Consider the following 26074-nt stretch of genomic DNA (forward strand, 5'->3'; position numbering starts at 1 on the left):
AACCCCGTAATTCAGAGCTGTATTTACAATTATACTGTACATCATTGGGAACTGTGACAGGCTGTACAATTTGCTTTAAGAGCCCCCCCTCCCCCTCACTAAAGTGCCCACTGAACTATGCTAGCTACTTGTAAACATAGCAACACAGCTCAAATATGTACATGGGTGCCCCTCTCCCCCATTGTCTTTTCAATGCAGGTGTCACAGCTGTTTTAGAGCCCCTTTGTGCAAAGTATGGGTGTCCCATACACTGCACAAATAGTAAGGAATGTGATCAGTGTTTACATGCAGCTGCACTCAGTGGGCATCATAGGTTGGGATGGCATTTTGTTTAGAATTATGTTGTAAAGCCCTGTCATTTTTCAGGAATGAGTGGACTATATAAAAAGTTAAAGCCTAAACAATTCCTCTAACAGCTTAGCTGAAAGGGGTTATCCCCCATAAGGTGATTTTTAGTATGTACCTGCCAGACAGTAATGAACATGCTTAGGAAGGATCTGCACTTGTCTTGGGGCTAAATGGCTATGTTGTGAGATTACCATAACACTGTGAACTGGTATTTCCTGTTTGAGTTATTTTTTTTTTGCCCACAAATCCCATAATTCCATATTCCTCCCTTCCACACATCAGCCACCCCACCCATTGAAACATAAATGAGCGGCATCCATTCAAAAGACCTGTGGTTTTCAATCAGGGTGCCTACACCTGTTGCATTAGTTGCAGTTGATCTCTCCCCCACCAAGCGATCGCTCCACCCATTGAAGCAGACAGGCTCCCTGTCATCAGACGACTAGTGAGCCAGGTCTCGGCCGTATTGCAACCTGGGGAAAATCTGAGACAACAGTCATTTTGTATGTTGTTAAAAATAAATATTAGAGTGAAAATCACAGAATTGTGAGAAAACCGTCACACACAGGTACAGACACTATATTATGAACTACAGTAACTTTACAGCCCCTGTAGCATAGTCAAATAAAAAAAATTCCTGGAATACCCCTTGAACTACTATAATGCAGTGGGACAGTTAGTTTAACGTATATCAAATTACTATACATTGCCTGGTGTAAAGACAACACTTCTCATAGCTGAAATCTGAAGACAAACTCTGTGTAAAGCTAGCAGAGAATGCTGGGATATGTCAGACTTTAACTCGTGAACAATGTAATTTACTCTTACACTTACTATACATTTCATTAAGCCATAACATTAAAACCACCAGCCTAAAATTGTTCAGATCTTTTAGGTGCCATTAAAACTCTGACCCCTTCAGGCATGGACTCCAAAAGATTTTGAAGGTACCCTGTGTCACGCCCCCTCCATAGGCTTGCATTGAGGGGGCAGAGCCGTGACGTCACTATGCTCCGTCCCCGTGATAGCTATAATCAGACCCGGAGCGAGCATGCTCCGGGGGCTCATTCTATCGGGGTGCGGCGTGGAAGATCACGGGGGTCCCCAGCTGCGGGACTCCCACGATCAGGCATATTATCCCCTATCCTTTGGATAAGGGATAAGATGTCTAAGTGCCGGAGTACCCCTTTAATGGATCAGTCTTGTTTGTCCATAATATTTTTATGATGTTTGATCAACTTGAGATCTGGGGACTTTGAAGGCCAAGTCTTTGTCATGTTTCTAAATCCATTCCTGAAAATGTTTGCAGTGGCAGGGCGCAATATCCTAAAGCTAGGTGTACTTGCTCTACAGCACTGTTTAGGAAGGTGGTATGTAAAAATATTATCAACATGAATGCCAGAACCCAAGGATTCCAAGCAGAACATCACGTGGAGCACAGAACTGCCTCCCTGGGGCATGCTGTCTTCCCATACTGCATACTGGTGTCATCTCTTCCACAGGTAAGTCATGCACATACACCTGACCAATCACATCATGTAAAAGAAAACATCTTTCATCAGATCAAGCCCTCTTCTGCCATTACGTCATGGTCCTGTGCTCATGGTCCGTGCTCATTATATGCACATATGGGGGGAGATTTATCAAAACCTGTCCAGAGTTAAAGTTGACCAGTTGCCCATAGCAACCAATCAGCTCATTTCTTTAATTTTTAACAAGGCCTCTGCAAAGTGAAAGAAGTGATCTCATTGGTTGCTATGGGCAACTTTTCCTTTGCACAGGTTTTGATAAATCTCCCCCATGAAATGTACTTTGAAACCTTTCTATTATATCCAGCATTAATGTTTTTAGCAATTTTTGGTATAGTAGCTCTTTTGTGTGATCACACCAGATGGGCTAGTCATTGCTCCCCAAGGGTACCAGTAAGCCTTGGGTGTCCATGACCCTGCCTGCCTTTTACTGACTGTCCTCCAATAGATCTAGTTGAATACATACTAACCACTGCATACTGGGCTGACCCATCAAGACCTGCCATTTTAGGGATGCTTTGACCCAGTCATTTAGCCATCACCAAGTCGCTCAGATTTTTATAATTACCAATTTTTCCAACTTCAAGAACTGACTGTCCATTTGTCATCCAAGACCTCCCATCCTTTAACAGGCACCATTGTCACAGAGATTTTTTAACATAATTTACCTTGCCTTTTAGCAGTTGTAATGTTATGGCTGATTGATGCATGTAGATTAATTCTCTATGTAAACTGGGAAATGTCTAAGGGTCTATTCACACATACAGTATCCTGGGCATATTTGATGCACAGGATTTAAAGCGGAGTTCAGTCATTTAGTTTACATTAAAATCTGTAGCATAAAATCCTGCGCAGGATACTGTACATGTGAATAGACCCTAAGGGTCTATTCACACATACAGTATACTGCGCAGATTTGATGCGCAGGATTTCAAGCTGTGTTCAATTTACATTGAAATCTGCAGCAGAAAATCCTGTGCATCAAATCTGCGTGTCAAATCTGCACAGAATACTGTAAGTGTGAATAGACCCTTAAGATGGACACTGCATTCAGTGCATGTAAAGCCTAACTTATATTACTGTGGTAAGCATTGTGATGAATGAGCACAATCGCACAATAAACGCATATCTGAGAAAGTCAGAAGCATTCATACTTTTTACCAGTCCTTACCCCAATTATTTATAGGGCATCTATTAACAGATTTTTCAATTTTACATGAATAAGGCTTAGTTAAGTAGAAATATATATATATATATATATATATATATATAAATAAATGTGCTGCTTCTATATTTTTCTATACATTGAGGAACCAGTGGACCGAGGTTCAGAATATGCGGGCACCCCGATTTCTTTTCTTCTACGTATTCCTGGAGGTGCTGTTTTTATTGGATATCTATATATATATATTTATCCCCCTCACTACAACCACTGATTGGCTTAGCAGAAAGGTCCTCTTTGTGCAGACCCTGGCACAAGGAAGCGCCTGCAGTGGGAACTGACACCAAGACAGCTTCCACAGTGAGGGAGCAGGGAGGATAAGTATGTTTTGTTTTTTTTCTATTTAACAGTAACCTAAGTACAGTAAGATAGAAGAAACTTTCTCCAGATTATCCCTATAAGAAAAAGCAGTCAGACAGACTCTGGTTTCTCAATTTTAGAGATAGCAGCGAGGAGAGGAAGGAAATTACACATCAGCTTAAAGAGTGGATAGGGGAAGAAACCTTGGAGGATAGCTCTAACAGACTGGATGAAGGAGAGCCCACAAAGGTTGTTTGCAAGTATAAAAAGAAAATAAAGCTCACTGTACAGACTGGAGAAGCAAAAATAAGCAAAATTTGTAATAAAGAGCTATTTTGGCACCATAATTAACAGAGCAAATATTTTTTAAATGTGCTTTTCAAAGGTGTCAATAGCCTTTAAAGGGGTATTACTAACTTGTAAAGTGATAGTATATTGCTATGATATACCAACACTTTATTATAGGCTGTGGTCTGACCTCTGGGCCCCCCCTGCTAATTGTAAAAATGAAGGGGTTAGTGTTGCATCCCTGTCTAAGAGGAGAATAAGTGGCCAGGGATCTACTGTACGGTTCAGCCCCATTCAAGTTAAGATAACCAGCTGCCTTTTCCTGCACAAGTGGGTCGCTGGGAGTACAGCTGTTCAAAGAAAACTTAGAAGGGGATGCAACACTTAACCAGTACTGCCACTCCTTCTTTCTGGAGTTAGATGGGGTCTCAGAGGTCAGACCCCCACAGATCATAAAATAATGGCATATCCATACAATATGCTGTCACTTCACAAGATCGGAATACCTCTTTAATAACTGTATGATAAAAAGTTATGTGACTTAATAAAATACGTTGTATTTGAATGCAATTCCAGTTCTTAGATCTCTGTTTACTGTCTGAAAAGAAATACTCTTGTTAACATGGTTTGGCTGAATACCAGTGCAAAGTGTGTCACATCTCTGATTTCCAATTTTCCCTTCTGTGATAAGAACATAAAACAAAAAACAGCGTTACATCTGCCACATGACGGACATCGGCTGTGTAATATCGAGTCTAGGCAATTTTTGTATATGCTAAATACATCAGCCACCCAAAGCTGTTCATTCTTTACAATAGATACAATGATAACCAATTCTGGCTTGCACAGGCTTTCAGTTTGTGATAGTCAGTAAGAATATTTCTATTCACTGACAGCATACGATTTTAGGGGTAAGGATCTGAACTACCAAATATATATGAGAAATTGAATCATTCACATTTAAAAAAAGGATATTCTCCGTAGAACTAAACAACCTATTAAGAAATGTGAACAAGCTAGGGAAATGGCTAAAACAAAAATCCCTTTTCCTATAGGATTAGATAGTGCTGGTGATTGCCTCCATTTTGATTAAGTCAGCAAAGACCTGACTAGGTATGTATTTTAGAGTCACGTGCTCCCAGATGAAGTAGGTGAGTGCACAATCCTAAATCTGTAGGGTAGGGCTAAGGCTGGGTTCAAACATACTTTTTTGGGCAGTATATTCAGCCAAAACCGGGAGTGGGACCAACACAGACTATAGTGGAAAGATTTACAGCTTTTTCTGTGTGTAGAGTAGACTCCCTCTTTGTTTTGGTTAAAAATACTAAGCGAAATACTATGTGTGAAAGCAGCCTTAAGATAGAACCGCAAACGTTTTCCAGACTGTATTCCAAGGTATCCACAGGGGTAAGAATAGACACCTAAGACCTATTACACTATATGTAGTCGGCCACTAGTCTCTAGACCTTAAAGTAACACTACTAGAACAACAGATATACTGTGCTATGGGTGGTGCATGACACAGAGAATCCCTCAGGCCTTGCAGATCTCCAGTTTCAATTCCCTGCCCCCACCCCCCTTGTCTTTTAAGCAGTTTCCTAGCATAGTATTTAGAGGACACAACTTCACTATTTACAGTGTTTTCTCTCATGGGTCTTTGCATGTGGGTGTGTAAGGAACCAACCTGTTAAATTGGTCTTGTATGATGACAACCATTTACCACACTGCAAATACCATGAGGAAACAATAAGTGGCAGAGCTCTGTGGGAGGCACTCTCTATGAACTGCTCGCATAGAATCACTCGTTTCTGGTGAGATTGAAGGGACATACCCAGGAAAGGCACATAGGTAGGTGATGGTGTATGAGTGTGCAGCTTCCACAGCTATGACTACAGGGGGGCCACCTCACCCCCACCATGTGGAAGGACAGTCAGTGACCCTGACCAGTGTATGTATAGCCAGCAGATAACTTATCGCACGCGAAATAAAACGCAGCAGTTAATGGGTGAAGACGCGCGGGGACGGAGGATTTAGCGGGAATCTCGGTTCGGGTGGGGTGAGGCGCTGGGAATTCAAATTGAGCGGGAAAGTGCTGCGGCTTGGCGCTGCGCGGAGGATTTGCGTCCTATGCGATGGGTTAGTGTGTTAAGCATCGGACGATAATGGTTGCCCCGTTACGTCACCTCACAGTCTCGTCATAACTAGATTTTATTGAGCAGTGAGGTCACCGTGTGCACATATAATGTACCATCCCAGAACACTTGTGAGACCCTTACCCCACAGTCACACGGGTGACAAGGTGAGAGCCTGGAATCCATGCAGGAAACAAGCCGACTCCATGTGACGCCGAACCCGATAGAGACTCCTGTCGGGGAAGTGTTTTGGAATACAAGGCGGCAGTCACGATACTGTCACTCCGTCAGGGTCTCCAGTGACAGCTCCTCGGGGAGGAGGGGGATTCACAGACCCGCAGCATGCGACAAATAATTACCTGCAGACATTCGGCGACAAATAGCGGACACTGCTGCCAGATTTGTCGGGAATCCATTTCGGCCAGACAGCTGCTGTCGGGATAGCTCGTCCATGTGCATGGGCTATCTTATTTCACGCCGCGGTATCACGACACGGCCGTTTTCACGCAATTGTCGTGGCCAGCGCTATGTCCGTTAATATTTCGTTTGTATAGATTTCGTTTTGCCTGGCTCGCTGTAGACATGTCGGGTTATACTTTGTATAAGGTACAGACTATACATACATGGCAGACATGACAGTGTACTGTATAGGGGCGATCTCCTACAGACCAGATTGTGCCCACAGCTCCAGACTATTACTATAAGAACTGTGCCAAGCCAGTGCCACATCATCACAAAGTGTCACATTCTCCAAATCCTGCAAATATAAGTCATGTGGACGGGCAGCTTCAGATCATGAATTCAGACTGACACTATGTATCAGTGATCGGCCGCATTGCCCCCCGGACCCCAGCGCATCCCCCCCATGTGGGGCCAAGATCCGCCCACGTGATGACCGGAGGGGCCAGCTCCATATAGAACGCCTGAGGCCAACACAACCTAGTGCACATTTACGGTTCAAGACTGCAAAGGAATTTCAGGATTAGGCTTCTGCTTCACTTGTCTGATCGCTGGAATTCTGACCTGTATGTGTCCTCTTACACTTAGTCCAGGAAGATGATGTCTATGGCCACAAGATGCTCTGTCCCTTAGATCACGTGGCACCTCGATGTGTGGTTATTGAATTGTCGCCACTATAATACACTTTGAAGCACTTATAAGCGCCAACTTGTGCTGCCACCAGTTTATAAATACGATCTCCTATTAATCGCGACAAGGTGTTGGGTTGCTGATCCTGCGATCCCCTCTATCTGACAGCTGCTGTCTCATTGATTCTGTCCCTATGAAGAGACTGCTATTTGACAGCTCCCCAGTACAGTCCACTTGTCATAGGGAGAAGCTAGCCTCCCCCTCCTGCCCATACCAGTCCACCATGCCCTAAGGAACAATGTGTGATGCCTGAGGTTCCCTCTCCTGCTCCCTTCCCAATCCTAGGCTCGTATTTAGGAAGTCATTAATCACATCCCCTCCCCCGGAAAGAGATGGCGGAGCAAACCTGTGAAGTTCGATCCAGCACCCGCCTTCACCCCACCCCCTCCCCTAATACACACGCTGAAAACAATCCACGTTTTAACCCAATATCTCACTTCCTTATTTTCTGGTCCTGCTGAGGTTAAAAGTTCATAAACCATGCCTAGTGCTAGAAGACTGTAGCCCCCTGTTCACACGCAGCCGTGATCGCCCCGGGTGACCAGCACTGACACGCGTGTCTGCCATCCACCAGTGTATGTGTAGTGTGTGTAGGACTGGCAGGCGTGTTCAGGGCTTCATTCATAAATGATTTCCGTGCTGGTGCGGAATGAGCCGTCTATTGGCTGACGGCAGCCGCTGCCAGCCCCTACAGGCTCCGTGGTGAGATTAGTAACAAGGAGGCATGTAATTGACAGAGTCACGTGTGCGGGATGAGGGGGCCGGGGATCGAGCGCAGCGCAGGGAGCAGCACAGGAGGGAGAGCACGCTAGACCATGCGAGCTAAATTTGGGATCGCTTCAAATCAGGATGTCACATTGATGCAGATCACCCCCATCACCCAGGAAACTTCTCGTCTGGCGTTTGTGAAGCAGGCGGCGTCATGGCCGAAGGTTCATACCTCAGTATTTTCTTCTCGTCTTCTGTTTATCTGCTAGACAATCGCTGCTTTTGAGTCGGCCGAGCCAGGGGGAGGGAGGGGAGCTGCTCCAACCTACTTGTAACATAACGCGTGGATCGTGCAGACTCCGGCACCGGGCACGGGAGAAGGGCTATTGTCTGCAGTGTCCTAGGTTGCTTTCTGTTTCCTACGTAACCTTGAGAGCAGATGCTCCACCTGTGATCGGTGGATAAACAATGAGCGGAGGCTCCGCGCAATAACAAGTTGTGCAATAGTCCCTGCACCTCACAGCAGCACTGGTCACAATGTACGATCACCTACTGGGTGAGGGGAGGATATAGGCAGCGGGCAGGTAGGTGTCTGGAGATGGTACCCTTGCTGTGCTCGCTAGGCATCATGGTGTGTTTGTGCTCTTTTACCCAGGAGGGGCTGGTAAAGGTGGCCGAGAAGAGCAAGGGAAGCTGCCTGAGGAGGAGGAGGAGGAGGACATCCAGGTCCTGCGTGGTGCAGGCCACTGCAAATGGTTCAATGTGCGGATGGGATTCGGTTTCATCTCTATGACCAGCCGGGAGGGAAGTCCCTTGGAGAACCCGGTTGATGTTTTTGTACACCAAGTAAGTGGAACCTTTTCCTCCCCCTCCTTGCTAGCCACCCACTAGGAGATGGATAAACCACCCACTTTGACTCTTAATACACCAAGCGGTCCAGTGAGGCATCTGTTGTGCCTTTGCTGGGCTTCTCTTCATTCTTTCTCTGGGTAGTAAGGACGCTTTTATAAAGGAATACTTAGGTGGATGTTGACCACTGCTCCTATGGAATATCTTTGAAACAGAACAGGAGGTTGTAACCTTCTGTGGATGTAGTTTGGCAGGCTAGAGGTAGCAAGGGTACTCCTATACTTGTATAGTGTTTGTCTACATTTAATGTAGGTAACTAGTTAACAATTTGAATAACTCCTTCCCTAATTTCCTGGTTAAAGTGCCCCAATGAGTGCAGTGATTGATATAAACATGTGCTGCTTTATTTTATTTAAATCTGAGAACAAGATAACTGACTGAGAATGTTGGTCTAAGAAAGGCCTAACTGCCACCAAAAGAAGAGGAGTCAATAATAAACCTAATGGTAGCCCTGTAAAAGGCATATGTTGCATTTACTCTAGTTGTGAACAGTAGGAGTCCTATCGTTATCTCTTTAAGAGCATTGGAGTTTAGCAAGTTTGTGGCCAGAGGCAGTTCATGTTTATATTCTATGTGTGGACTGTGTACATGGTTTGTACTTACTCCCAGGCCCATGTAAGATGTTTGATACTGTAGTTTTCAACACATAGGTATTTCCAGATATAGTGGTTGGCTTATAAATCACTGTCTTCCAAGTGTAAACATAGGGGACATAGTTGTTCTTACCATTTCTCTGTGTATGGAGTACTAATACTTGGATATTTCAGAAGTGCGTATTCATATTTCAATCTTTTATAATTAGTAAAAAAAAGCATCAGGCTTCACAAACAGCTTGATCACATTTGGTGAAGGTGGGGCAGTCAATATAAAGCTGTTCAGGTATAGAAAATCCTAACTTCTAAATATGCATTGACATTTTTGGTAAGTTCACTTTATGTAAGTTTTTAACTATATAAACCATACACATGATTTCAGTAAGTATTAAAGCTTTTTTTTAGTTATAATGCTCATTGTCCGGTCTATATATTGTTCCAATATCCTCTTGTAATTGCTTTGATTAGGGCCATAATACAGCCCCAAAGAAACAAAGCTCTGGTGACATGGAGCTTGATGGGTCACATGGGGACATCTCTGCTCTTTGCAGTATAGCTTATGCGAAGGCCCAGCACTCTCTTTTTCAACAAATAGGTGTCCACTGTGAAATCAAATGCGTGGGGGATTTTTATTTCCCCTTTCACCCCCTGCCCCCCCCCACACACACACACACAAACACACACACACAGTTTTTGTCCTTCCTGCAGTTTGTGATATGAACCAGAACATAGTATTTTTTGTGTACATTTTTGTCCTTTTAGATCTAGTTAACTCAATCTTTAAGATGAGTTAACCATCAGTCTTTTAGCTTCCTTTTTATTTGAACCTCCCCAGAGTTGTTAAAGAGCTCAAATGCTGGCTGTACAATTTGCCTAATGTATGCAATGAAGATATTTGAGAGGAAGCTTTGGTTATTGGTCACATTACTAGTCTAAGAATGTATGACAACCAAATAGGTTAAGTTGCAGTTATATGCATATAGTGTGAAGCATCTAAGGGCCTGGTGTGTGGGACAGCTGGTATGTGTGTGGTAGTAAAAATGACTTGTCATCTGGTTAAGTTTGTTATAGACAGTGTTCTCTCTCTTTTTTTATTTTTTTATTATAAAATTCTATGCCTATATGTTGACAAATTTAATATACAATACTGTATTTTACTTGTTTAAGCAAGATTGTTTTATATATTGGCAGTCTACATTGTAAGCAACGTTTCAAAGATGAAAAAGGGTTAAGATCACTGGGTTTGGAACTTGTTCCTTCTGCTTGGTGTTTATTGCTATTTATTTCAGAGTAACCAGTTTATTTTTTATGCTGTCAGTTTTTTTTTTTTTTTTTACATTTTGCATTATGATAGAGTGTAATACAAAGGAAGGTTCTAAACGGTATATAATATTTCTGTTGCAGAGTTTGCTTTGGTGCTGCCATGCAATTTTATTGCAACAATTATCAGCAAATGATTACGGTACTTACATTATAGTTGTATCTAATATAGTAAAATAAAAATTTGGTTTGAGTGATAAATTCAATATTTGTATGTTTATATTATCTAGCAAATAATTAAAAAAATATTGTAATCTGCACTCCTATTCTGTTTAAAATTGTTCAATGTATCCAGGTACCATAGATTTTGCAACATTTTATTTAGCACTACTTTTTAATACATTTTCAAGTTTTACCTCCAATGCCATTGCCTTTTCAAATTCTAAACTTGTTTATAAGAACCTTAGTCATTAGACTGTAAGGAGGTTCTTACTAGATACTAGGTTTCTCTGTATAAAGAAAATCTATATTGTGGCCTTTTATTCAGTGTATCAGCTTTTGCAATATTAGTTTAGTAGCTAGAAGCCAGTAACCACAGAGTTAATGTATTAATGCATATACTTATGTTTGTGTTTAATTTGTATGATAATACTAGGTGATTGTGCATGATATATTGACTAGGATTTCAGTGAAGGAGACCACTTGTGTGTCTTATGTATTTTTTTTTACTATCCTTTTGGTGCTGTATCAGAATGACCCTTTTTCATTTTCACAGATTTTATCTTGTTTTGCCTAATTTTAGACAATTAACTTAATTTTAAAGGGCCATGGTACAATTTCTGACCTTGTTTTATTTATTTTATATTGTTATTTAATAAATGTATCAGTAGTATTCTGTAAACATCCTAGTGTATTTAAAATAGTTTATGTAGATAATTGAAACTAGTTACTGTCCTTTAAAAGTACTAACTAAATGGACATCCAAAACAGTTTTCTGGTGCAATGAATGAAGTCAGGATGTAAATAAGAACACGATCTATACAGATGTTTGTTCTTTAAGATACCTGCTTGCTGTTCAATAGGTAACTTGAATGCCTCCAAGTGGACCTTTTATGTTTAAATCTTAAGTTTAAATATAAAAAAAATACATATACTAGTGTTTTTTATTTTAAACATTTAGGAGTGGATGTTTGAGATGAATACTTCTAGAGCTGCCAGTAACACAAATCAGCCATGTTTCTAGACAGGAGTTGAATAATTTCCCAATTGGTATGTTGTGTGTGTTTTTTTTTTTTTTTTTTGTAAGAACCAGATATTCTCCCGTTATTTATAATATATTTGTTGTTCAGGAATAGATGTCTAGTTAGTTCTGTGGTGCTAATTACTTCTTGTTTGTTAGATTTATCTTTGTAACTGGCCAAACTGCTAATTACACATTAATAACACTTCTCTATGCATTTTCCTCTTAGCCAGACAATTTGTTTGGTTTACTGGTGGTGCCATTGATTGAAAAATGATAGCATATACATGAAGTAATGTAATCTACATAACTCTTTATATCCAAGGGAAATGACTTGCTAACTTCCTTGAAGCTGCAAGATCTTTTGACATTTTAATATCGGTAGAAACATCCAGAGCTCCACAGATCTGCCTTAGCCATACAGCCATGTGTTCTGTCATATGAACCAATTTGTTGTTAGTTTGTGCACAGCAGCACAAGGGTTAACATTCCTTCCCCCCACTCCATTGAAGATCTTTTGAATGGGAGGAATTTGCACCCTTTGGCTCAGGTTGCAGACTCTCTTGATCAAACTAGGAAAGTTGAGGGTCATGGCTGTTCATTGCTTACTACTTCCTTGGGCACTTTTATGTCATCTTTAACCATTATTTTGTTTGCAGTTGTAGGCTCGCTGATGCTTTTGGCAATATTTTATATATTTGAGGCATTTCTCCTGAATCACATATTTGATGATTTGCTCGTCCATTAACTATTTTATATATTTATGCAGCCATTCCTTTTAACCTATTAATCAGGTTTGATCAGTGTATAAAAGAACAGCCTAACTACATAAAGGTTAAACATTGCTACTTTTGTTGATAATCTGGTCTGTTTTAGCTGTTATATATTATTAGTTCTTAGATACTTTTTAACACACAGGTCATGTTCAAATCTAGCTTATTTTTTAAAAGGTTTTGAAAATCGCATATTCCAGGTGTTACACATGAGAGATTTATTAAACATACTGGTCCCAGTTTGGTTCAAAGCTTCATCAGAAGCAGAATGCATAAGAAAAATGGAAATGTGAATTTCCACATTTAGTCTGTTGGGTGGAAATTGAACACCTACCAGAAACATGGGGCCTATGGACTACCAATCATCCAAGTTTGTAGAAGCTTCTTAATAGAGATGAGCGAATTTACAGTAAATTTGATTCGTCACGAACTTCTCGGCTCGGTAGTTGATGACTTATCCTGCATAAATAAGTTCAGTTTTCAGGTGGGCTGGAAAAGGTGGATACAGTCCTAGGAAAGAGTCTCCTAGGACTGTATCCACCTTTTCCAGCCCAGGGGAGCACCTGAAAGCTGAACTAATTTATGCAGGATAAGCTATCAACTGACGAGCCGAGAAGTTCGTGCCGAATTAAATTTACTGTAAATTCGCTCATCTCTACTTCTTAACTATAGTACTGCATCTAAGTTGTAAAAATAACTAACAATGTAGTACACACGTGTGTGTGTGTGTGTGTGTGTGTATATATATATATATATATCTCACACACACACACCCACACATGCATATACTTATAGGACTACGAAAACATGTTTATGTCCAACTCTGAATGGGTTTGTGCTTTGAATGCTTCTGTTGGCTTATCATTGGGAACACTAATGTGTCAGGAAACCTGTTGGGGGAGGTGGATGCAGTATTCACGTTTTTGATGCATTGAGGAGTTTAAATTGAGGCCCTATTAAGCTTAACCTCAACCTATTACAGCTTTTTTGACATGCAAGCCCCACCCATGAATGTCCCTGGACAGCTAATACCAAGCTTTTGTTTCTCTTGCAGAAAGGTTTTTTTTCTCCTCTAGTCTGTGCTGAAAGGAAAGAAAACAGTTCTTTCTCAATGTTCTGATCAAGTGACTTCCCTCCAGTGAGTCACAGATAGGGTTGAAGGTGAATCACAGGATGAATCAGACATAAACATTTTTTACATTTTTTTTATCTACAAATAAACTTTACTAAAATGGCTCATTTTTATAAGTATGTAACTTTGTCGAACATATTATTATATATAGAGTTATTTATATATATATATATATATATATATATATATATATATATATATATATATTTACACATATACAGTAGTAGTAGTTTTTTCCCCTGCATGCTTAATCTAAAAATACATGCCCTTAATATTGCAACCTGATGATGAAAGTACATGAATTGTATGACTGTATTTACCAGTTAATTGTTTTTCCTTTACTTTATTTCTTTGTAAGATTTATGTAAAAAAATAAATAAATAAATAAATAAGAGTAGGTTAGAATAAATGGTTATTGTAAATTATTAATGGATGCTGCTATGTAAAATGGTATTGCCCTGGTTTAATACCATGTCATACTAGCTTTGTTTTTGAAGATAGTGAACGTTACCATATTTTCTCTGAACTCACATGGCAACTACAGTGGGGGAAGGGTCCCACCCACCAAGCTTCTGGTGGGGGCTGGGATTCTTGCCTGAGAATTGTGGTGATAAACACTCCAATCTTTAACAAAGCAACATAATTTATAGCCTACATCATGTAACTTTGAAAAACAAGATGGACTTAAATTAACGGTTACCTAGTCGAACCTTTTGTTAAATAAGGCTTATGTGAAAATCACCTTATTTAGACTTGCAATTCTGTGATTAAGGCACCTATCTGTCAATATGCAGTCTTCTACATGTGTGTTACTGAATGTTTATGTCTGTATTTTTTATTTATTTTTTTAAAGGAGGGGGGTAGTGGGAATGTGAATAGATATTCTAAGCAGTTATTTTTATTTATTATTACTGTGTCATTATCACTTACAGAAGTCACATTTTGATATATAGATCTAATGAGCAGCAATCCTGACATGGGACAGTTGTTAATAATGCCCTTTATGTATATAGCACCAAAATAGACAACAGTTTAAGTACACACAATGTGTAAAATGCTGTTTAATTGGATTTTTCTAAACCAGTATGCATGCAGCAGAAAAATACAGGGCATGCTCTGAATTAAAAAAAAATTACTTTATCCTCTATCTGTTGCTGAATGGCTACACATTTGTAAAAAAAAAAATAATAATAATTAACATAAGAAAGAAAATCTACTTGTTTATGCTGCATATTTTATCTATACTGTGTAAATTTGAGCACAAGCAAAGTGTTAAAGGGGTACTCCGGTGAAAACCTTTTTTCTTTTAAATCAACTGGTGGCAGAAAGTTAAACATATTTGTAAATTACTTCTATTAAAAAATCTTAATCTTAATCCTTCCAGTACTTATTAGCTGCTGAATGCTACAGAGGAAATTCCTTTCTTTTATGAACACTGATGACATCACGAGCACAGTGCTCTCTGCTGACATATCTGTCCATTTTAGCAACCATGCATAGCAGATGTATGCTAAGGGCAGCATGGTGGCTCAGTGGTTAGCACTGCTGCCTTGCAGTGCTGGGGACTTGGGTTCAAATCCCACTAAGGACAACAATAAATAAAGCATTATTATTATAATAATGTCAGCAGAGAGAACTGTGGTCGTGATGTCATCAGAGAGCATTCCAAAAAGAAAATAATTTCCTCTGTAGTATTCAGCAGCTAATAAGTACAGGAAGGATTAAGATTTTTTAATAGAAGTAATTTACAAAGATGTTTAACTTTCTGCCACCAGTTGATTTAAAAGAAAAAAGGTTTTCACCGGAGTACCCCTTTAAAGCAATATATACATCTTGAATACTGTAAAATTGTTCTCCTTAGGTTTTATGATGCAGTGTCCATCTGGCTATATATATTAGGTGTATTTACCCATGTATGCCTGTTGGTGATGTTTACAGAAAAAAAAAATATATATAGTACAGACCAAAAGTTTGAATACACCTTCTCATTCAGAGATTTCTTTATTTTCATGACTATGAAAATTGTAGATTCACATTGAAGGCATTAATTAAAACTATGAATTAACACATGTGGAATTATATACATAACAAAAAAGTGTGAAACAACTGAACATATGTGATATTCTAGGTTCTTCAAAGTAGCCACCTTTTGCTTTGATTACTGCTTTGCACACTCTTGGCATTCTCTTGTTGAGATTCAAGGGGTAGTCACCTGAAATGGTTTTCACTTCACAGGTGTGCTGGTGTGGAGGAGGAGGTGTGATGGTGTGGGGGTGCTTTGCTGGTGACACTGTTGGGGAGTTATTCAAAATTGAAGGCATACTGAACCAGCATGGCTACCACAGCATCTTGCAGCGGCATGCTATTCCATCCGGTTTGCGTTTAGTTGGACCATCATTTATTTTTCAACATACCTCCAGACCCCAAACATACCTCCAGACTGCATAAGGGCTATTTGACCAAGAAGGAAAGTGATGGGCTGCTGCGCCAGATGACCTGGCCTCCACAGTCACCGGACCTGAACCCAATCGAGATGGTTTGGGGTGAGCTGGACCGCAGAGTGAAGGCAAAAGGGCCAACAAGTGCTAAGCATCTCTGGGAACTCCTTCAAGACTGTTGGAAGACCATTTCAGGTGACTACCTCTTGAAGCTCATCAAGAGAATGCCAAGAGTGTGCAAAGCAGTAATCAAAGCAAAAGGTGGCTAGAACCTAGAATATGACATATTTTCACACTTTTTGTTATGTATATAATTCCACATGTGTTAATTCATAGTCTTGATGCCTTCAGTGGGAATCTACAATTTTCATAGTCATGAAAATAAAGAAAACTCTGAATGAGAAAGTGTGTCCAAAATTTTGGTCGGTACTGTATATAAGGGTTGTGTGTGTTTTTTGTATTGGCTCAACAGTCTGCTTGTTTCCAAAACAAAAATTCCAATTCATACCACCCAAATGGAGGCCAACAGGGCATGCTTTTGGCCTCTATTGGATCTCCAAGGGTCTATATATATGTTTAGCATATATGCAGTGAGTTTTCTCAGTGCATTTGGGAAGTGGGTACTGCCATAGCAATGTAAAAAAAGATATAAAATGCAAATCTCAAATATATTAATTTTAACAATCTTAATGTGTGCTACTGTGTACTTTTTTTATTTTTTTTGTTACATTTTCTGCTGCAAATACCTACTCTGAGGGGATGTTTCGCCCGATCCTGGTAAATGTTGTAAGCACACTGTGCTGCAGCTTTGTGCTGGTTTTCTAGCTAACCGTACTTAGCGTGAGATCCAGAGCCATTCCATTGTAAGGCTCTGAGTCTTATACTAGGTACAGTTATCTAGGAGACCATTGCAGGGCTGCTGCACAGCATGCTTATATCATTTACCAGGACTGGCTGAAACGTCCCCTTAGAACAGGTATTTGGAGACAGAATTAAAAAACTAAATTAAATGAATTTGTGCTTTGATTTGAGGCTATTCCCAGGTTTTTGTCTTCCTGACCATGCAAGCAGCAGATCAGGGAGGCCCTCTGTCTCAAGATGAATTGTACAGCATGCAGTTATGTCTCTGTCTGATGGATATTTGAGAGTATTCCTGGAAGTACACTTACTATTGAGTAACAGCTCCAGTCCACCAGAGTACATAGACTAGAATGATACTTAGTTTTGTTTTAGACTCCAGCTTGAAATGTCAAACTAAAGTCTACAATTTAGCCTCATCCCTAAAGAGGTCTCATATCTTTACATTTATATCCTGTGGATACGCCCTAAATCTCCAATAGGTGGTTCCACATTTGAAATGCCTACCTATTGTGAAGATTGGAGTCCCTTTGAACCCTTTTCCACCAAACAAAGCAACTGCAAACTTGTGAGAGGGTTCTTGTCATCCTAAAGGTGTATTCCCACGTACAGTATCCTGTGCATACAGTTTTGATGCTGCAGATTTGAAGCTGTGTTCAGTCATTTAGTTTACAGTGAAATTTGCAGCTTCAAACCCTGTGCATCAGATATGCACAGGATACTGTACTTGTGAATACACCCTAAGCGGTAGGACCACTCATGATCTGACACTTTATAAACAACTTTCCCTAACCAAGAGTGCTCTTTTAAGGTTTCCTTCTGTTAATTGCTGTTGTAAAGTAATTTGCAGTGTTTCTAGCTTAAAACTACATTTAATATTTGCTTTGCTTTCCTGTGTCCCCTTAGTTGTTACTGCAGCTTATTTGTGCTGGTGAACGCAACGTTTGGATACATTTAAGTCTTTACTCCTCTGGTAGATAAATGTAGTTCTTTCTTTCTTCCACTGCATGAAAAATCTATTCCGCTATACTGGCATGCTACTACAGGCGCTCTTATTTTTTTTCTGCCCTCCTTGTCAGGGAAGGAACTTTCTATTGGCTGCTCTATAGTGATGAAAGGATCGTTTTACAGAGATCTGGCTGTGAAAAGAGTGACTGAGCATGCGTGTCCACAAACATTTAGCTCTTTTGGTGAACTTGGTCACTGTTTTACACTTTGGACACCAAGTGGTGCCATACTATCTACATGGATTCCATGTTTTTTTTCTTTAACAGCATCTAAATCTATTATGATGTATATAATAAATATCACTTTTAAAGGGAATGTGTTAATCTGTCTAATCTGTTTTCTAGTTTCAGATTGTAATTTGGCATGTACCATCTTGCCTGAGCTGTTTTTAACAGCAGATAGAGATATGCTTTACAGCAGGACCAATTGACCATACATAATAGACAGGACCTGTTGCCATTTTTAGATGAATTTGAGACCCTACGAGGCATTCTCTGTGACCTTTTCAGAGGTCATTCTACAGGAAGTGGGGATGCTGCACTCTGTTGTAAATGGTGGGGCTCCAGCGTTACGGTGTCACCTTTCAGTGTACTCTTGTCTGTGTTAATATGCAGAGCATTACTGGGAAATGATCCTTACAGAAAAGTCTTAGCTAAATTTTAGACCTAGTGGTCAGAATAGAAACTACAAGATTTCAGGATATATTTTATAGTATAGATGTTAAAAAATAAAATAAAAGTTAACCTAAAAACTTTAAGTAATTTTCCAATAACTCATTGGCCCTGATTTCTCAAAATGTGTGATTAGAAAAACTTTAGAGGTTTTGCCCATAGCAACCAATCACAGCTCAGCTTTTATTTTACTAAAGCTTGTTAAGAAATGAAAGCGGAGCTGTGATTGGTGGTTGTGGTCAAAATCTCTCCAGTTTTTCTCTCACACGTTTTGATAATTTGGGACTATTTTTAATAATGGCACAACATCCTTTTTATACTTGTTTTGAAAACTGATTTGAGCGGGATTGTAGGATTTCTTTTTCTTTGCAGTTAGTCATTTCACATTGAAATCAGTGCAAGGTTTAAATGTTTTTGTTATCTACTTTTTAAAGTAAATCTGTGTTCATTTCTGCATTAAACATGAGTTAAAGGGGTAATTCACCCCTAGACATCTTATCCCCTATCCAAAAGGATAGGGCATAAGATGTCTGATCGTAGGGGTCCGGCTGCTCAGTGCAGGTTTATGAGCAACCACCATAGTCACGCCCCTTCATATATCTTCCATAGACAATCATGAAGGGGGTGTGACCACCACGGCCGCCTGAAGCCTAGTACAGCGGGCATTCTGAGCATAGACATTTAAAAAGGACCTCCAAGGTAATATTTACAGAAATCTTACCTGTGCCACACCAGTGAGGCAGTAGGAGATTAGGGAGCTAAACAAGTGGCTCAGGAACTGGTGTAGGAAGAACGGTTTTGGGTTTATAGAGAATTTGGATGACTTCTCTGTCGGATACAGTCTCTATGGTAGGGTCAGGCTGCACCTAAATGGGGAGAGTGCAACTGTGCTCGGGGAGAAAATGGGCAGATAGTTTGAGTAGTGTTTAAAATAGTGACTGAGGGAAGGGAAACAACAATACAGAGGAAGAAGACAGTGTTTATAGAGAGTAGGGCATTGGTAATAAAACTGGCGGAGGGAGGTGTTAGATATAGATAGACTTCATAGGGGAAAAAAAAACATACACCTCTGAATTGCATGTTCACTAATGCTAGAAGTCTGACCACTAAAATTGACAACCTGGAGTTCATAATGTCTGAGGAAAGTAATGACCTTGTAGGAATAACAGAGATATGGTTGGACGATAGCTATGACTGGGCGGGTAATAATCAGAATAATCTGTGAGGGGGAGGAGTTTACTTATGTAAAGTTCAGTCTGGCTTCTCTTCAGGAGGATATACTGTATGTAAAGGGAAATGATCATTTGGAATCGATATGGGTTGACATATATTGAGAGTAAAATAATAAAATGCTGATGGGTGTTTGCTATAAGCTGTCAAATATAATGGAAGCAGCAAGAGAACTATTATTGAGGCAAATTAACAAGGTAGCAAATCACAATTAGGTAGTTATTATGGGGGTCTTGATCACAGTATAAACTGGAAGACTCGGAACTGTAAATCTCACAATGTAAATATAGCTAAAGATAATTCTGTCCCAAACAGTGCAGGACCCGACCAGTGGGGGCGCCCTTCTGGACCTAATCTTAACCAACAGGCCTGACAGAGTAACAAATTGGTAACAGGTAGAAGGACACTTAGGAAATAGTGATCACAATTTAATGAATTAAAATTTGTCCTTCAATAGGGGAATCCTTTGGGGAGACACAAGAACGCAGGAAGGCAAAGTTTAATCAGCTCACCTTAGCATTATAAATTGGGATAATGTCCTCAATAACGAGTACAGACACTAAGTGAGAGTTTAAGATAATTTTTAAACATCTCCCCTTGTGAGAGATGCTTACCTTATGGGAATAAAAAGGTCAGGAACAAGGGAAAACCAATGTGGATGATTAAAAATGTAAAAGGAGCAAAAGATTAAAAACATTTACTGTATATACTAGAGTAGAAGCCAAAACATAAAATTTTACCCCCCAAAAAGTTGGGAAAATGTGTTGACTCGAGCATAAGCCTAGGGTGGGAAATGCAGCAGCAGCTACAGGTAAGTTTCACACATACACAGCCGTCATATATACACAGCCCCATATTCACACATACACAGCCTCCATAAGGAAATACCATAAAAGGATAACTCCTGTTGTAACTAAAAAAAAGATATACTGCCATAAAATAATAAAGGGGACTCGCCTGCCTTCACTCCCCCGTTGTCCCTTAAATGACCTGTTCCACTGCCGGCGTCTTCTTCCTGCTTTTGACATGGCTTGGCGGCCGAGGCGGGACATTGCTGTGGACGGTGATTTGCTGACTGGCAGCGTGATGCACTGAGCCACGTCAGAAGCAGGAAGAAGATGTCGGCGGAGGAACAGAGCCATTTACGGGACACTGGGGGAGCGAAGGCAGATGAGCCCCTTTTTATTGTTTTGTTTTATGGCAGCCAGGCAGTATATTTTTACTCACTCGAGTATAAGCCAAGGGGGGCGTTTTTAACACGAAAAAATGTGCTGAAAAACTGAGTATTCGGTAAGTTACTAAAACAGGAAGGCAGTGAAAGAGCTTTAAGGGTGCATTCACACGTGTATATTTTTGCTGCCAATTTGTTGTTGAAGATTTTGCCCATTGACTTCATTGGGTAGCAAAATCTGCTACAGCAAATCTTCAGAAGATCTGCAGTAGAAAATATGCACATGTGAACGTACCCATAACCCCTTAAGGACCGGGCCATTTTTCATTTTTGCACTTTCGTTTTTTTCCTCCTCACCTTCTAACATCTCATAGACATATATGGACGGGGCATGTCAGGTGGGGGCGAAACATGTGCCAGGGGGTTACACACCCTGTTCTCGGGGAGACCCAGTGTTACGCCGAGCGCTTCGGGTCCCTGCTCCTCCCCTGAGTGCTCGCGGCGTCCCTCTCTCTGCAGCGCCCCGGTCAGACCCGCTGACCAGGAGCGCTGCACTGACATTGCCGGCGGGGATGCGATTCGTATAGCGGGACTCGCCCGCTCGCGAATCGCATCCCAAGTCACTCACCTGTCCCTGTCCCCGGCTGTCACGTCCTGGCGCGCGCAGCTCCGCTCCTTAGCGCGCGCCAGCTCTCTAAGATTTAAAGGGCCAGTGCACCAGTGATTGGTGCCTGGCCCAATCAGCCTAATTAGCTTCCACCTGCTCCCTGTCCATATTACCTCACTTCCCCTGCACTTCCTTGCCGGATCTTGTTGCCTTGTGCCAGTGAAAGCGTTTAGAGTTGTCCAAAGCCTGTGTCCCAGATCTCCTGCTATCCTTATTGACTACGAACCTTGCCGCCTGCCCCGACCTTCTGCTACGTCTGACCTTGCCTCTGCCTAGTCCTTCTGTCCCACGCCTTCTCAGCAGTCAGCGAGGTTGAGCCGTTGCCGGTGGATACGACCTGGTTGCTACTGCCGCAGCAAGACCATCCCGCTTTGCGGCGGGCTCTGGTGAAAACCAGTAGCAACCCTAGAACCGGTCCACCGACACGGTCCACGCCAATCCCTCGCTGACACAGAGGATCCAGATCCAGCCTGCCGAATCGTAACAGTAGATCCGGCCATGGATCCCGCTGAGGTGCCGCTGCCAAGTCTCGCTGACCTACCCACGGTGGTTGCCCAGCAATCGCAGCAAATTGCCCAACAAGGACAGCAGCTGTCGCAGTTGACCGCCACGTTACAGCAACTTCTGCCACTGCTACAGCAGCAACCATCTCCTCCGCCAGCTCCTGCTTCTTCTCTGCAGCGAGTGGCCGCTCCTAGCCTCTGCTTGTCCCTGCCGGACAAATTTGTTGGGGACTCCCGACTCTGCCGTGGCTTCTTGTCTCAATGTTCCCTGCATATGGAGATGTTGTCGGACCAATTTCCTACAGAACGGTCTAAGGTGGCGTTCGTAGTGAGTCTTCTATCTGGAAAGGCTTTGTCTTGGGCCACACCGCTCTGGGACCGCAATGATCCTGCCACAGCCACTGTCCAGTCCTTCTTCGCTGAAGTCCATAGTGTCTTCGAGGAACCAGCCCGAGCTTCTTCTGCCGAGACTGCCCTGCTGAACCTGGTCCAGGGTAATTCTTCAGTAGGCGAGTACGCCATCCAATTTCGTACTCTCGCTTCCGAATTATCTTGGAATAACGAGGCTCTCTGCGCGACCTTTAAAAAAGGCCTATCCAGTAACATCAAGGATGTGCTGGCCGCACGAGAGATTCCTGCCAACCTGCAAGAACTTATCCATTTGGCCACCCGCATTGACATGCGTTTTTCTGAGAGACACCAGGAGCTCTGCCAGGAAAAAGACCTTGATCTCTGGGCACCTCTCTCACAGTATCCTTTGCAATCTACCCCTGTGCCTCCCGCCGAGGAGGCTATGCAAGTGGATCGGTCTCGCCTGACCCTTGAAGAGAGGACTCGCCGTAGGGATAACAATTTATGTCTGTACTGCGCGAGTACCGAACACTTCTTGGTGGATTGCCCTATTCGCCCTCCACGTCTGGAAAACGCACGCACCCAGCACACGTGGGTGTGGCGTCTCTTGGTACGAAGTCTGCTTCTCCACGTCACACTGTGCCCGTGCGGATCTCTCCTTCTGCCAACTCTTCCTTCTCTGCCGCGGCCTTCTTGGACTCTGGTTCTTCTGGAAATTTTATTCTGGCCTCTTTGGTGAATAAGTTCTGCATCCCGGTGACCCGTCTCGTCAAGCCGCTCTACATTTCCTCGGTCAACGGAGTTAAATTGGACTGCACCGTGCGTTACCGCACAGAACCCCTGCTCATGAGTATTGGACGGCATCACGAAAAAATTTTACTTTTTGTTTTTCCCAACTGCACCTCTGAAGTCCTCCTTGGTCTGCCATGGCTCCAACACCACTCTCCTACCCTTGATTGGACCACTGGGGAGATCAAGAGCTGGGGGGCTTCTTGCCATAAAAAATGCCTCACGGCCTATCTGGACTATGCTGTGTCTCCTCCTCATAGCCCCCGTCCTGGTAACACTTTGCCCCCTGCCCAGCTTCACCCTCTCCCCCCCCCCCCCCCCCCACTCCCACGCCTTCTGGTTTGCCCGCTGTTGATGAGGTTTCCCGGGACTTCTCCACCATCTGGAAAGAGACACAAAAATCCCTCATACAGACCTCATCCCGGATGAAGAAACATCCCGACAAAAAGAGGGGGAGACCTAAGGGGGGGGGGTACTGTTACGCCGAGCGCTCCGGGTCCCTGCTCCTCCCCTGAGCGCTCGCGGCGTCCCTCTCTGCAGCGCCCCGGTCAGACCCGCTGACCGGGAGCGCTGCACTGACATTGCCGGCGGGGATGCGATTCGCGTAGCGGGACGCGCCCGCTCGCGAATCGCATCCCAAGTCACTCACCAGTCCCGGTCCCAGGCTGTCACGTCCTGGCACGCGCGGCTCCGCTCCTTAGGGTTTAAAGGGCCAGTGCACCAGTGATTGGTGCCTGGCCCAATCAGCCTAATTAGCTTCCACCTGCTCCTTGTCCATATTACCTCACTTCCCCTGCACTTCCTTGCCGGATCTTGTTGCCTTGTGCCAGTGAAAGCGTTTAGTGTTGTCCAAAGCCTGTGTCCCAGATCTCCTGCTATCCTTATTGACTACGAACCTTGCTGCCTGCACCGACCTTCTGCTACGTCTGACCTTGCCTCTGCCTAGTCCTTCTGTCCCACGCCTTCTCAGCAGTCAGCGAGGTTGAGCCGTTGCCGGTGGATACGACCTGGTTGCTACCGCCGCAGCAAGACCATCCCGCTTTGCGGCGGGCTCTGGTGAAAACCAGTAGCAACCCTAGAACCGATCCACCGACACGGTCCACGCCAATCCCTCGCTGACACAGAGGATCCACATCCAGCCTGCCGAATCGTAACACCCAGATCCTATGCAGGAGATGGATAAGTTTTTCTGCACGATATATCTCCTTTAAAAAGCTATAGGGGAAAAAAAATAAAATGGGTAAAAAGTCAGATAAAAGCAGCAAAAGGGGAGTCAGAGACTCATTGTCAAAGAGAGTAAAACTAACCCCAAACTGTTCTTTAACAGTATATGGTATAAAGGTTAAAAATGAAAGTGTTTGCTCTTTAAAAGGTAATTCGGGAGCAATTATAGACGGTGATGGGGGGGAAAAAAGGGAACGTATTATACACATTCTTCTCCTCTGTATTCACAGAGGAAAATGAAATGCCAGATAAAATACAGCAGGATAAGGTAAACTCCCCACATGTCTCCTGTCTAACCCAGGAAGAAGTGCAGTGCCCCCTAAAAAAGACTGATGCACAGCAAATGTGGTGCCCCCGGGAATTATAGGCCTGTTAGTATAACCTGTTCTATGCAAATTGAGGATTTTCTAAGAGATGCTTTATCAGAATATTTCAGTGAAAATAATCAGCTTGAGTTTATGAGGGATCGGTCCTGTTAAACTTACCTGATCAGCTTTTATGAGAAGGTGAGCTCAAAACTAGACCTGGGTAAATCGCTGGATATCGTATACTTAGATTTTTCCAGAGCATTTGATACTGCGCCACTTTAAAGGTTGGTACATAAAATGAGAATGTTAAGGCTGAGGGGAAATGTGTGTATGTAAGGAACTGATTAGTGGATTATATTTTGCAGGTTTCATGCTGTATTCAGTTATACTAGAAAAGTAAATCCATATAAATAGTTGAACACCACTTAAAATTGCCAGCATATATGCATTGTGTGCACATACAAGAAGAATTTATAGGGGTACTCTGCTCTAAACATCTTATCAGGGGGGGGTCTCGCGGCCTGGAGATTGTGCGGGTCCCGCGGCCCACAGATTTCTGCGGCACCCCTGTCATTCGGTGCATGGAGCAAACTCCGCTCCGTGCCCGATGACTGGCGATGCCAGTTGCCACACCCCCTCCATTCACGTCTATAGGAGGAGGCGTAATGACTATGTACGAGAAGTCACGCCCCCTCTCATAGACATTATTGGAGGGGGTGTGGCGTGAACGCGGAAGCTAATGCCACAAACGCAGAATCTAACATCTTATCCCCTATCCTTTGGATAGGGAATTAGATGTTTAGAGTAGAGTACCCCTTTATGTTGATGCAGAGTTAAGGGTGAGTTTAGGAGGAGGGGGAGCAGTTAGTTTATCAGCTGAACAAAAAAGAATTTGTTCTGGTAAGGGTACACTACAAAGTTTCTAAAAGGTGTAAAGTTTCTAAAAGGTGTAAAAGATAATAAACCAGTGAAAAAGCAATAGCATACCTAAGCCCTTGCTGGGACTCATAGTCCTCCTTATAGTCCCCCCTATACCTTTTTTTTAAAGGGGTATTTCCGTGGAAAACTTTTTTTTTTTTTTTTTTAAATCAACTGGTGGCAGAAAGTTAAACAGATTTGTAAATTACTTCTATAAAAAATCTTAATCCTTCTTTTCTTTTTGGAACACAGAGCTCTCTGCTGACATCATGACCGCAGTGCTCTTTGCTGACATCTCTGTTCATTTTAGGAACTGTCCAGAGCAGCATATGTTTGCTATGGGGAGTTTCTCCTA

The 26074-nt window shown here is 42.3% G+C and overlaps 1 protein-coding gene across 4 annotated transcripts in view; it reads left to right on the forward strand.

The window, feature by feature from the left end:
- Window positions 1-5368: 5368 nt before the first annotated feature.
- The window catches only part of LIN28B (lin-28 homolog B), a 101184-nt gene continuing 80478 nt past the window's right edge, over window positions 5369-26074 (forward strand). Inside the window, exons 1-3 of one of the 4 annotated variants that reach the window (XM_056566208.1) lie at window positions 5925-5986; window positions 8332-8522; window positions 10583-10640. In XM_056566208.1, coding sequence (XP_056422183.1) covers window positions 8506-8522; window positions 10583-10640 — 75 coding nt within the window. In that variant the 5' untranslated portion in view covers window positions 5925-5986; window positions 8332-8505. Of the gene's footprint in view, window positions 5536-5924; window positions 5987-7707; window positions 7901-8331; window positions 8523-10582; window positions 10641-26074 lie in introns of those variants that run through there. The other 3 variants (XM_056566207.1, XM_056566206.1, XM_056566205.1) reach the window with 3 other exon arrangements.

The sequence above is a fragment of the Hyla sarda genome, chromosome 3 (assembly GCF_029499605.1).
Source record: "Hyla sarda isolate aHylSar1 chromosome 3, aHylSar1.hap1, whole genome shotgun sequence".
Taxonomy (NCBI): domain Eukaryota; kingdom Metazoa; phylum Chordata; class Amphibia; order Anura; family Hylidae; genus Hyla; species Hyla sarda.